The 13195-nt window shown below is 36.4% G+C and overlaps 1 protein-coding gene across 2 annotated transcripts in view; it reads left to right on the top strand.

Annotated features, from left to right (window-relative positions):
* The window catches only part of LOC143207084 (uncharacterized), a 34645-nt gene that overhangs the window by 14574 nt on the left and 6876 nt on the right, over window positions 1–13195 (top strand). For both annotated transcript variants that reach the window (XM_076420145.1, XM_076420146.1), the window contains exons 2-4: window positions 4447–4529; window positions 11539–11875; window positions 12760–12916. In XM_076420145.1, coding sequence (XP_076276260.1) covers window positions 11539–11875; window positions 12760–12916 — 494 coding nt within the window. In that variant the 5' untranslated portion in view covers window positions 4447–4529. The remainder of the gene's footprint in view (window positions 1–4446; window positions 4530–11538; window positions 11876–12759; window positions 12917–13195) is intronic.

The raw sequence follows: 13195 nt of genomic DNA, 5'->3' as shown, positions 1-13195 counted from the left end.
TCGTAAAATTTTTCAATTCTCTTTTTTCTATTTGCACTCCCGTGAGGTAGTAAACTTCATCGAAAGTCAAGAAATTTTAAGGCGCGCTTTTCTTAAACAGTCTCTAAAACAGCGTCCGTTCATTGACGATGTTCAAGTGTTTTAAGGAAAATTGTGTAAATTCTTGTATTACAAAAGTTTTTTAGGTAGGTGTACAGAGCACTTATCATCTAAATTAGTATAGTTATTAATATTTGAACATTACCAATAATTCTGTGAGTTTTTTACGATCACAAAACTTTATAGACGATTTTGTTATAGTTCTGCGTGAGTCTGGATGCTCATTTTGGTCTGATTAGATCAGATGTCTACAAATTTCAATATATGAAAGTTGGAAACAAATTTCTTTTTACAAAAAATTCAGGTGAATTTGATTTTTTAAATGCTAAAATGTATTTTGGATTTCATAATGTTGTAGCTGATCTTAAGACGAATCCAACGATATATAATATTATAACCTTGAGCCTATAAATAACGCTAGAATAGTTTTTCCACTTTTTATGGCTAAATAGACCACTGTGCACCGGTGGAATCAAGTGCAATATGCGCGAATTCCAGTTTGATACCAATTTGGCAATTGTTGATATTAGTGATCTCTCGCCGATCTCTATGGACTTGAAATAATCGCACTCCGGCAAGATCAATAACACAACTCAAAACATAACTATTCTAAAGTTGGAAGTTCTTTTTGAGCTAGACAATAATATCATTTTATAGAGCCTAGTCGAATTAATCCCAAAAAATACTTTTCTGAAAAATTAAAGCCGTCTGTACTATGTCGATGGAAATTTTTGTAATTTTCTTAAAATCGTTATTGTGAGAATACTGTATTTTTTAGTTATGTCACTATTCTTGCCGGGGTGCAATATGTTGTCAGGGTCATTATCTTGAACCCTCGCATTAATAAAAGGGGAGGGAGGATTGAAAGATAGGAGTTGAGAAAAAGATTAGCTTTGCACCTTCAAATCATATTACAATAAATCTGTAGATTTTATAATTAGTATTTCTTGATTAAACTTCATAAAATGTGCATTCTGAAATTTGGCTCTATGGGTTGAAGCCCAGGTCCCCCTTTACGGTCAAAGAATAAAAACAATTCAAATGAAAAACATAAGAAAAAATAAATTATACAAAAATTTTTTATACTTGATTTAATTCAGGTTAATTGGGTAGATCCTCCAAACGATGTTAACCCAGGGCCACAAAATGTACGGTTCGCCGCAGGTCCTCATCGTTGCTTCTTTCTCCGCAGAAAAATCGAAGAACCTTATTAAAATTCGTTGGTTTATTATGTAAGAGATAATTCGAAAGTAAGCAGAAAGAAGAGGGCATGAGAGAGTGGGAGTAATTTGATAGCCCGGTCGATTTATTCGAAAGTGCGTCGACAGTTCCGTCGAAGCCTTGGAAGCTCCAAAAACGGAACAGCCGCCGCTGACATTTTAAGAATCGCAAAAGTGTGAGACGGTTCCACTGAAACTTTTATTCTTAGTTTCTACACGAATTTCACTTTACCTCCTTTTCCCATTCCATTTTAGCGGGGACCTCCGAGCAACATTCCTTCTCTAATACAGGGTGATTCATGTAAGTGTGTCTCCTAAATTACTTGTAAACTATTTGGCGAATGAAAAAATAGTTAAAACGAAAGTTGTACGATTTCAAACGTAGTATACAATGTAATAACTAATTTTGTTCCGTTTTGATTTTTATCGAGACGTAAAAGTCACCTTGAGTTTCTTTTTTGTGAATGGAAAATTTTAATCTTGTAATTTTAATATTAAATTTTCACAATAATTCGATATTACTCCTCAATAATATTAAATTTTCTATAAAATTATTTTAATAATAATTCAATACTGCTCCTCTCAATAATATTAAATTTTTTATAAAATCCATTATTTTCATAATAATTCAATATTATCCCTCTCAATAATATTAAATTTTCTATACAATTATTTTAATAATAATTCAATAATACTCCTCTCAATAATATTAAAAAATCGAGATCTTCTCTATAAATGATTTTAATAAAATACTCAAAATAAGGAAACTCAAGGTGACCTTCATGCCTCCACACTGTAAACCATACAACTTTTATTCCAACCATTTTTTCACATGCCAAATAGTTTATACATATGTAACACAGTTGGCAAGCTTAACTAAACCACCCTGTATATCGCATGTGCGAAACAATTCTTTTTATCTATTCTTCACTAGATATCTAGTAATGACTGTAATGTTATGTTAAGCAGATATAACGTGGGAGAGAGTAAAAGTCACAGGAAAATCCATTATTTCCGTTCAAGTATTTAAATGGTTAAATCGTCTTCTAACTTGTATTAATGGAGCTCGTAATATCATTAGATATATTATTTTAATTAGAACTTATCGAACGATACTAAAAAGTTAACTTGAGTACTTTTATTTTATTTTCATTACGGTAACTCTCTCTTAATATTTCTATTACAGTAATCGCTCCTACTCGCTTTCTTTGGCTTACACAATTAGTCATACATCTACTCCTACATATGTCATATGTGCAGAGTTTAGTATTCATATCAACCTAGATTTTAGTATTTATACCAACATAAACTTAGTACAAAAATTCCCTACTCAAATATCAAATGCAATGGCTTTATCATGATCTTATCCTGAATTTCTATTCTATCGAACAAGAGGTTTCTGTTGGTAATAATAACTATTTATAATTAATTGGCTTTAAAATATACCCGCAGTAATTTTACACCACTTTATTCTTGTATATTGGCTTTAACCTGTTGATTATTTCATGCAAACATAAGTATAATGTTGAAGAATATCATTTAATTAGACCATTTAATTAGTTTATGCATTTCTGAACTTGTGAAATGTGATGATATTTATCAAATTTACTGATACACTCTTCTTATAAAAATATTACTGTATTTTTATATTATATTGGGAATTTGAATGATTATATTTTTATATACATAGATTAGGAATGCTTATACCTATTTCCATTTACGTAGAAATGTGTTAAAAAGGTGGACCTAGGGAAAACGTTATTTCCAGTAGTTACAGTGCCTACAGATAAAAAATAACGAAAGATATACTGCATTTTACTATAATTTATATTTTACGAGTTGTCGAAGATTTTTGTAATGTATAAAAATATATATAAGGCGATAATATTCTCTGACTGGAAGTACTAGGAAACTTCCTTTTACTCTCGAACGATTCGCTGTCATCGTCGAACCGAAAGAATCGGTCGAGGTCTTTTACAAGAGAGCGCGCGCGCGCGCAACGAGACCGGAAACGGCCGAGGTCGATGCAGCGTCATTCCTCATCTCGCTAAATCATCCTGCGATTCGTGTATATACATATGAGTACTAGATAATAATTAAAGAAGCCAGAAGCAAAGTCTATTATTACATAGAATTCATTCCGATACTAATCATGCCGGTTTTTACTTGTACCAATTGATTTATTTACGAGATAGATCCCAACGTATTACGGAAGCGATCGCAAAGACATAGTAACCCTTTTATTGCCAAACGTGCGATAAATTATTATTCTACTGTAATTTATAGAGGTCTTATATTATGATTAGACTGCGTATCTTTATGCAAAATAAAACTATTCTGCGTCGATCGTGGAGAAAGCAGGAATTAAATGAAAACTGATTTCATCCCTTAATGACTTTGTTACGTTAAAAACAACACTACAATATAGTCTTGAATTTTACTAATCCATTACTGTTTTATATTTCACTCAATTGATTTCTTCATAAATGCATAACGATCCGCAGTCTAATTATGATACATAATCTTTATTCTACTTTATTATTATATTAGAATATTACGAACTTATTCCAATATTAGAATCGATATCTAATTCTAGTTTAAGGATTCCTCTTCAGTATCATAAGGGCTCAGTATTTTTCGACACTAAACACGTTAAAACCGAAAACGGAGAGTAGAAGGCTCCATTACAATTTTAATTTTTTAGTCTGCTAAACAATAGTCTTTGCCTAGAACACTATCTTACAAAATTTCAGATCTCTACCTCTTCAGTTAGGGTAATAAGGGGGTGAAAAGCCTAGAAACATTTATTGTCTCAATTATCACTTGAGATATTTAGTCGACATAAAAGCGAAAATGAAGCTACAAACCAGCTTTGTTCGGGATTTCCTCAAAATTTTAAATCAGTTATTAAGGGTTGCAACGAAATAATTTGTGTCTGGGGTGGTTATCGTAAACAACACTTTCAGTGACCACCTTTAGAAAAAACAAAAATCACATGGATGGAACATGGTTAAACAATTTCACAAAAGATATACGTGCAATTCAAGTGCTACTGACAATTTGCGACTGAGAAATACATTGGATTTAACTTCTATGAAGTAGTTAACACTTCGTTTTTTATTTACAGATAATCGGCATGCAAGTGTTATAGCGAGGATCGACGGACAAGGGGAACAGATTTGAATCATCTGAGCACCTCTAGCAATAAACGTAAGTCGAAAGAAATAATTTAAATGAATTCAGAAAGCGACATCCATTTTCGAAAGAGAGATCGTAGGTTTTGCAGTCAACCTTTTCGAGTCATCAGTTGAATTCTTAATTTCTCGGTTATGCTCAGGACGACTTATGAACAACTAAAGCTAGTTTACACTCATCATTTCATAATGCACCTTATTTCTTCCATCTTATGAAGAGTATTAAAAAAAGAATGACAATTTTACTGGGTCCTGTTTGTTTACATTCTTATATATATATATTTATAACAGTGCTTATTTTGACCAATAAGTTATGTTTTTTTCACGTTACTCTTGAAAAGTCTGTAGACTGTAAGAAAACTGGACAGAGGAATGTTTTGGATGACAACGTGGAGAGATTAGAATTAATGACCCCCGGTGACACGTCTCGTGAAGAAAGTTTTGTCGCGTGGGATTGAAACTGGAGAAGGGAGAAGCGAACAACTGAAACGTGCACGCTGGCTCGTTACTGGCTCAGTATTCTGTATAAAGTATAAAGGGAACATTACCTTCTAGCGGCATCTAACGGTGCGAGTGCATCGAAGCGTGCCAGAACTTTCCTTCGCGGTCCTGGATCGCGTAATACGCAAACGGCAGAAGGTTTCGGATAGGCCAGGAAGTATCAGGATACCGTAGAACGCGCAAGAATTTTTTTCACGACGCCTAATGATTAGCGATAAACGAGTACTAGATAGAATAATAAGTTGAGTTATTTCATGACACGTTTGTTATCGAAGTTGGAATTTTTGCTTTTTTTCTTTTGCGAAATTACGAGAAAATAAACGAGACATGTGAGGGTAATGGGTCATCCAAACGTGACATCTAGACGTCAACATTGTATAATATTTGTACGTCATGTCCTTTCAAATGAGATAACCCGTTTTGTTTTAGTAGAAGATAGTATACAATTTTAACCATGGACAGGTACCAGAGTTGGGCATAAAATTTTATTTAAATAAAAATTTCTAATAAAGTGGGGCTTTTCCAAGTGGATTTTAAACACACTTTATTCAAAATTTTTATTTGAATAAAATTGTTGCCCAACTCTGGCAGATACACAGTGATTATTCGCTAGTATGTAGCTGTTTTCATAGTTGCATGCTTCCGAATAATGCAAATTACGCCTCGTAAACGAAAAAATAGGACTTTTGAGGGCGATAGCGCCCTAGATCGATCTTTTATCCAGCGTTTTTGACTGCTTGAAACCCCCATTTTTCTATTCTCGAGAAATGAGAACGCGAATCCCGCACCGTTGCAATCCTGGAAAAAGGAGTCTTCTCCTTAAAATTAGTTTCATGTCAGAGCAGATAACCTCGACAGCATACAACGGACAACAAGTTAACCCACTTCATTTCAAATGAGTGAGAAACAAATAATAATCGTACATTTAGTTTTTCTTTTTCTGCGTTAGGAGGTATAAACAATTATTTCAGATCTCAAAGAACGTAAAAAAATTTCAGTGATGTTTCTATGTTGTCAGTATGCTTCTGAACAAAAGTTACTATCAGATTGATATTCACCTGATAGAGTTACGGTAGTTTACAATATACGGTAGAGTAACAGAGTATGGCAATAAAATGTCGTCTGACCTCTGCTGGAACGCGATACGGAAGAAGATATTCGATCCTTCAACGATTCTTCAACCACGCAGATCCTACGGTACTCTTTCGGAAAATCATTGCTCCTGATGTACAGGCTGTCAACAAAGACGATTTTTCATTTAAATGTTGCAACCGAACTTCTTTATTCTATTTCTCGTATACAGGTACCAGAAGTTCTCTCTCGTTAATCTTCACACGCTTCTCGGGTGAAAATTTACATATTTTATGATTTTTATGTGTACCTAGATACTATCAAATATTGTATTTTCCCCTGATCATGCTGTCATTTGATACACTCATTTAAAATATACAGTGTTAGTCAGTTAGTAAGTTGTGCCACACAGATTTACTCGAAAACTATTTGTTCTATGAAAAGAATGTTCAAACGAAACTTGTTTGGTATCAAGCGAGGCATACAGTGTAACAATTAGTTTTTTGATAGTTCACTTTTCAGTTGGGAAAAACTAAGATGACACTTCAAAAATATGACCTTGAAACTTCAAAAAGTATGGGCTTGAGATATAACTATTAAGATTCAAAAAAGCATAGCAATCTGTTATTGGCGTACTTATTGTTAGTCGAAGTAAAAATTAGTGTTCAATCGTGCAAGCCTTCTCTAGTATCCAATATTTACATTTCTTTTAATTATCACAACTTGTTTATACAACTTCTATCAATGTAGACACACGTATAAATCGTGAATATTCATAAAAATTAGATTTGTATATAATGTGCGAACTTTTTTATCGAATCATATTTTATTTTCTCCATCAACTCTTGTATTCAAAAATAAAGTAGAAGTCTATCCAATTCTGTCGATGCCTGCATTGTTGCTTATTTGTAGAGATGAAAAGATTTGCAGTCTATTCATGCATAAGGATTTCGTCGATAGGATGATCGAGTCGCATACAGGAAATGGTGACTGCATGTGATCACACGAATTTAGATTGGATGACGATCACAGTGAATCACACGGTTACGCATTCACCAGGAAGATCTGTTAATTCATCCAAACTAGAAAAGTATATACAGGATGAGGCAGTAAAAATTGCAGACAAGCGGGGAGCAATAATTTTGAGTATTTAATGTAACAACGCATTAACAACTACGTCATTTCGCTTAAGCATTGTAGTTGAAATAATTTCTTATCCGTGTGACCTAACATGACCTTGACTGACCTTGAGCCGTGGTTAACGAATTCGTCACACAAGAGACTATCAGACTATAAAGTCAAAATTATAGGCCCCTCCACCTAGAACACGATATTTTTCGTTCAATCGATTTTTTCGTGTGTCTGTCCATTTCGAAGAAAACTCAATCGGTCAGCTTATATAAATCACCCCGTATACAGGGTGTCCCAAAATTCGTGAAAATCCCGAAAGGGGGTGGTTCCTGAGACCATTTCAAGCGACATTTTCCTTTACAAAACTGTTATCCGCGGCTTTGTTTAGGAGTTATTAACGAAAAACATGGACCAATCAGAGCGCGACCTAGACGCGAGTTACCACAGTCGGCCAATAGACAGTTGGCGCGCCGGGCAGACTGTGGCAACTCGCGTCTAGATCGCGCTCTGATTGGTCCGTGTTTTTCGTTAATAACTCCTAAACAAAGCCGCGGATAACATTTTTGCAAAGGAAAATGTCGCTTGAAATGGTCTCAGGAACCACCCCCTTTCGGGATTTTCACGAATTTTGGGACACCCTGTATAGTGTTAACCCATGAATAAAAGGTGCCTATTACCTTTTACAGTACCGCATTTTTACATCTTTTAATGACCGTCATTCGTGTTCATTTTTGAAATTATAATTATAGACACAGATAAAAAGAGTTATGAAAGATGAACTTCATTCTTCTCTTCGCAATATTAGCCAGTTGCAATCTTCTGAAAAATTTGTTTACACGCCATCTATTAACCTAATTCTACCGGTATCTCAAGAAACTCCAGACACGTTTAGTCTCCCGAGATTTTTCTGGCTCACTTTATTTACATAGCTTCGCAGTTGAAGCACAGAAGCAGTCCGAAACAAAAATAGCGGAAGCTCGAAGTCTAACGCAGTTAGATTCGTATGCAAATCGAATTCTTACCAATCGATCCTTGCACAGGATGCAAGAAAACAGCGACAGACCGTTAATTTTGGGGCCCTGGGCTAATACTATTCGGAGACCTATCCGATTAACCCAAATTAACTTGAGCACCAGAAATTTTTGTATAATTTATTTCAACTCAAGTTTTTGGTTAAAATTTTTTTTTTACCACGAGGAGGGTCCTGGGCTGCAGCCCATAAAGCTAGATCCGCCGCTGATGAGTGCTCATATCTGGCAACTGAGCTGCAGATGTTAAAGTGACTTCATATTTTCATATGATAATTTACAAATGCAAATTATCTCTTGCATGATAAACGAGAACGAATTTTTAATCCGTTTCTTCGATTTTTCCGTTCACTTTGTATAATTTATTTTTTCTCAAGTTTATAATTTAAATTGTTTTTATTTCTTTGACCGCGCAGAGGGTCTGGGCTGCAGTCCATGAAGCCCGTGCCTACGCCATTGCAGGAAAAACGCGACCGGCAATCCTCTATTTCAAAACACAGAATCCCGCAAAAAACGATCGGCCGCTGCTCGCGCCACGCAAATACGCGATTACTACACCAATTTTGTAATCTAACTAGCGTCCATTGTTGGTGCAGTTTACGAATCTATCGGTTCAGTGATACCGTTTCATTCTTTTCCTGTGAAACGCTGGCGCAGCAACGAGAGTGACAAAGATTGTTGGCAGCGGCTCGGCTTGGCGTAGCTCGAAACCGTGAACGGTGAATGTCGACTTAGAATTCCACCCGCGGACGTAACAATCCGACCCGACATTGGACTTTGCAATTCGCCACGGCTGCTTACGCCTCGAAGGGAGATATCACGCTGGAGGAGAATGGTCCCCAGCGTTCCAGTTATTGCTCTAGGTCCGGTTGCGTTCCTATCTTGCACGTCAATTCCGATATGGAAACGAAAAACCGCGTTCAGATTATCGTACGCTGAAAAATGGCGGAGAACAAAGCGTCTACAGGGAGGGGGGAACCTCCGCCCGCGCACTATTAGCATTAGCTTGTCCCATTTTAAGAGACCGAATATCTGTGTAACTATTAATGTAACTATTAATGTCGTGTCAGTGCTCAACTACAATTAAGGGGGCATGTAACCCCGCTGTGCCTAAAAGGATGGAGTAAATCTAACTTTTTCTTTCGCATATAAAGATACTGTAAAAAAAGACATTTTTCAGTCCCATTTATTAGGTTGTTGCAATTGAAATGACCGTTTTTCACATTTGAAACTTCCCGCCTTTGTAAGTAGTTTAGTTTTTGCACGACAGATTGGGTTGAAGTTGTACAATTTGAAAAGTACATATCTCGTATATGAATTTGCGTCAAAATCGAGTCAAAATCGATTTTCGTTCACCATGGAAAAAAAAGGAAATTCGTATAATTTACTTGTACGAGTGAAAAACTTGGACATACTGCGTCTAAAGCAATATATGTATATATAATATGGAGCAAAACCTTGTGCTATTTTCGAGAAATTGTAACAAAATGATGGATTCTTTTTTGACTTTTTAACAAATAATAAGCTATGTAGCTCTATGTGAAAATTATATGTAAATAGTATGACAGAGCATTAGAACATTTTTTAATATTGTATTTCTAACGATGAGAATGGCAGTAGATATTAAAAAATATTAAATCCCTCCTTAAATCTGAGTCCAATTTTTCGTCGTAAATTCGCAGTCTAGTTATCGTTACAAGAATACGTAACTTAAGGTACAAAGATGATGTTCGTGTCCGCTGTATTCTATGTAGTAAGTTCCGTACAATTTGTGTCAACATATAATGACAGAATGTAGGAATGTCACCGCGAGGATAATGGATAGCGTGCGATCTTCTTTGCGAAACAAGTTACAAGCATGTATGAATTCCAACGGCCGCCATCTTAAACACATTCTTTAAAGTGTTCGGTAATAGGACAGTTTGTAAACACGAGATGTCCCTCGATGATAATTCAGTGTTCACATCAATCGAATCTTATCAGAGTACGGTAAGCATGAACATCGTCTTCATACATTTTATTATGCTTTTTGAATAATAACTTCTCCGAAGTTCATTTGAAGGTCAACATCTTATAAATGATTGATTTGGTCGTTTTATTAGTTATAACGCTACCCCAATCGAAAAAAATACGTCACTCCATTACAAAAAAAAAACGACAATGATCAGAAAGTATTAGAAAATATAGTAATAAGAAAAAATCTCTATCCCATAAATGTCCTACCGAAGCAAATATTTTTTTCGTATACATATTCTTTTATTATTGCGAACATATTTCAAGTGAATATGTTAGCTGACCCACTTTGGAAGAACGAATAACATTTTTTCATTTGACGCTTCGTTATCGAGAAAATCGATTTTGAAAATATACAGGGTGTCCCAGCTAACTTGACCATCTTGAATATCTTTGTTGTTTTTGAAGATACGTCGAATACCTGAAGGACAAAGTTGAATGATAAAATGGGGGGCTCATACGATACCAAAAATATTTTTGTTTTTATGTAATTTTTTTGGAGATATGAAGGTCACCTTCATTTTTTTAAAAGGAATGAGGTATTTTCTAATACATTTTTTTTTTTCTAATACAATTTTTTATTTCTAATACATCAGTCGATGCAGCTGGACATTCGTTATAAAAAAGTATTAACCTGTGTACGTCGAAAGTTAGTAGTTCACAGGAGATATTTCAATTTAAAAAACTCTAAAACACCATTACTGTCGTACTAAGACGTTAGCGTTTATTTACTTGCGAATTCGATAAAGTTTGCTACATTACGCTGTCGAGAAATGTCAGCCCCTAAATTGCGGCTCTGTACACTAGCGAACGAATTCGATTAGAATCAATTCGGATCAATTTGTGTCTCAAACTTAGTTTTCTCAACGCAGAATTCTGTTCGTAACTTTCTTATTTTTGATTGTTTATTTATGAAACTTCCCCTGGCACATAGGCGGCTCTTTTCCGGTTAAAATGATATCTCACACGATGCAGTTCGTACTATAATTGTTTGCCTAATCCACGATAGAGTGGAGCCTCGACTATCCGAACCAGATCAGACAGGACGTCCTCGAGACGATTTTAGAACGTGTTCCAGTGGGAGTTTTGTAACATTCGAGGGCTTGAATGAAAGATGATATTATATTATATGGATGTCTCTTTCCAAAAAGTAGTTTTCTTTCCAAGTGTCGCCTCTTGTAGTATCTCTAGTCTTTGATATTATCGCGAAGTCTACATATACATAGTACTAACGGTATAACGATGAAACATCGGGTCTCTGATCTCTTGTTTTGTTTGCAGATGCTGGCAAGGTTACTGACAGTGCTCTGCACAGCACTTCCTCTGGTGCTGTCGCAGAGCAACTACGCCTCGCAAGGTAACAGCATCGAGTACCAGCCCGGTCTGCCCCCGAGCACGATTCTGAACGGCAAGGTAACCAAACTGGATGACATCTCGTCGATGATATTTCTAAATCGCACCAAGGCGTACCTGAATTGCAGCCAGGGTAGCATGCAAGTCGAGTTGCAGTTCGAGGAACCGTTTTACGGACTCGCCTACGCCGACTTCGATCGCAACAGCGCGTGCAAATTCAAAGGCCGCGGATCAACCAGCGCCAAGTTGGAACTACCTCTAAAAGGTGCGCGGCGATCTCCTTCCAGATTCACAGCATCGTCTGCCGATCCATCCTCGGTTCCCTCGGCTTTTACGATCTTAACCGAACCCCGAAGCCCACGCAGGGTCGCCAGATCAAGACTTGTGTCCCCACTCTATCTTCCCCTTCTACGAAGCTATTCCCCACGCGTCACGTGACTAATCCGGTACTGGCGGAGAGATGGTAACTTTTCCCCTTAAATTCGTGCTCCCTCCCCTCATCCGGCGACTCTAAACCCACGCGAGAAATAACATTCAGCGTGGGCTCACGACACTTTGACACAATTTAGAAAAAAGTTCTTCTTGTTTTTTTTCCACCCCATCCGTAGTTTATATATGGCACGCCCAGCAACGATGCCACCAATATTGTAGGTAGCTACAAAAATAACCGGGCGACTTGTTTCCCGCATGACTAACTTTTGATAATTTACTCGGCTATTTTGTTGTGCTACTCGTTCGCAAAATAACGAGTTATTGGCTTACAGAAAGCATTCATGTTGATTGAAATATGAGCTTGAAAATATGGTCGTAGAACTTTTAAAAAATGTTTTCGTAGCGTGACGTCCAATGAGAACAGATGAGAAAACGTTCTTGAAAATAACAATTTTTGATCGACTAGAATTTCGAAAATATGGAAATGAAATTTTTACGATTAAAATATATGCGATAGGACTTTTTGTGGCGAATACAATTTCATCGCAACGATACCAAATAAAATTTCGATCGATGCTCGAAAGAGATTGAAAGCTTTGCGGGCAATCCAATAGCTCGGAGAATCGATAGTTCGAACAAATATTTCAAGAACGAAGGTCGTTCAGTTGTACATATGTAACACGATGGTGTGCAAACTTGAAAGATTCAATGTTCCAGGATGCGGCACGAGGCAGGATCCTCAACGCGTGTTCACCAACAATGTCGTGGTCCGCTTTCATCCCGGCCTCGAAATGGACGGCGACGAAGTTATTACAATAGTCTGCAGGTATCCGCCACCTGTGGCGCCCGCGCCACCCAAACCACCTGAGAGCATGTAAGTAATTCACCTTGTAACCTCCCTTCCTGAACCTTGTGCACAGAATGCATCGCCTTGAGGAGTTTCGCATACATAGAAACGATAAAAGCAGGATTGGACATGAGAATCTTTTTGACGTATACGATCATATTTTATGAAAGTGAGAGCCCGGTTCACCAACCTTAAAAGAATCGATCTTTTTTGTCTGCTTTAATCAAGATTTAACATTCTTTGACATGACGGCATTTAGGCTTTTTCTTCGCATATATGACATAGTCAAATACATAGAAATATATC

Source organism: Lasioglossum baleicum, chromosome 3 (genome assembly GCF_051020765.1).
Source record: "Lasioglossum baleicum chromosome 3, iyLasBale1, whole genome shotgun sequence".
Classification (NCBI taxonomy): Eukaryota; Metazoa; Arthropoda; class Insecta; order Hymenoptera; family Halictidae; genus Lasioglossum; species Lasioglossum baleicum.
The sequence above is the reverse complement of the archived record's forward strand: the minus strand, read 5'-3'. Positions and strand labels throughout refer to the sequence as shown.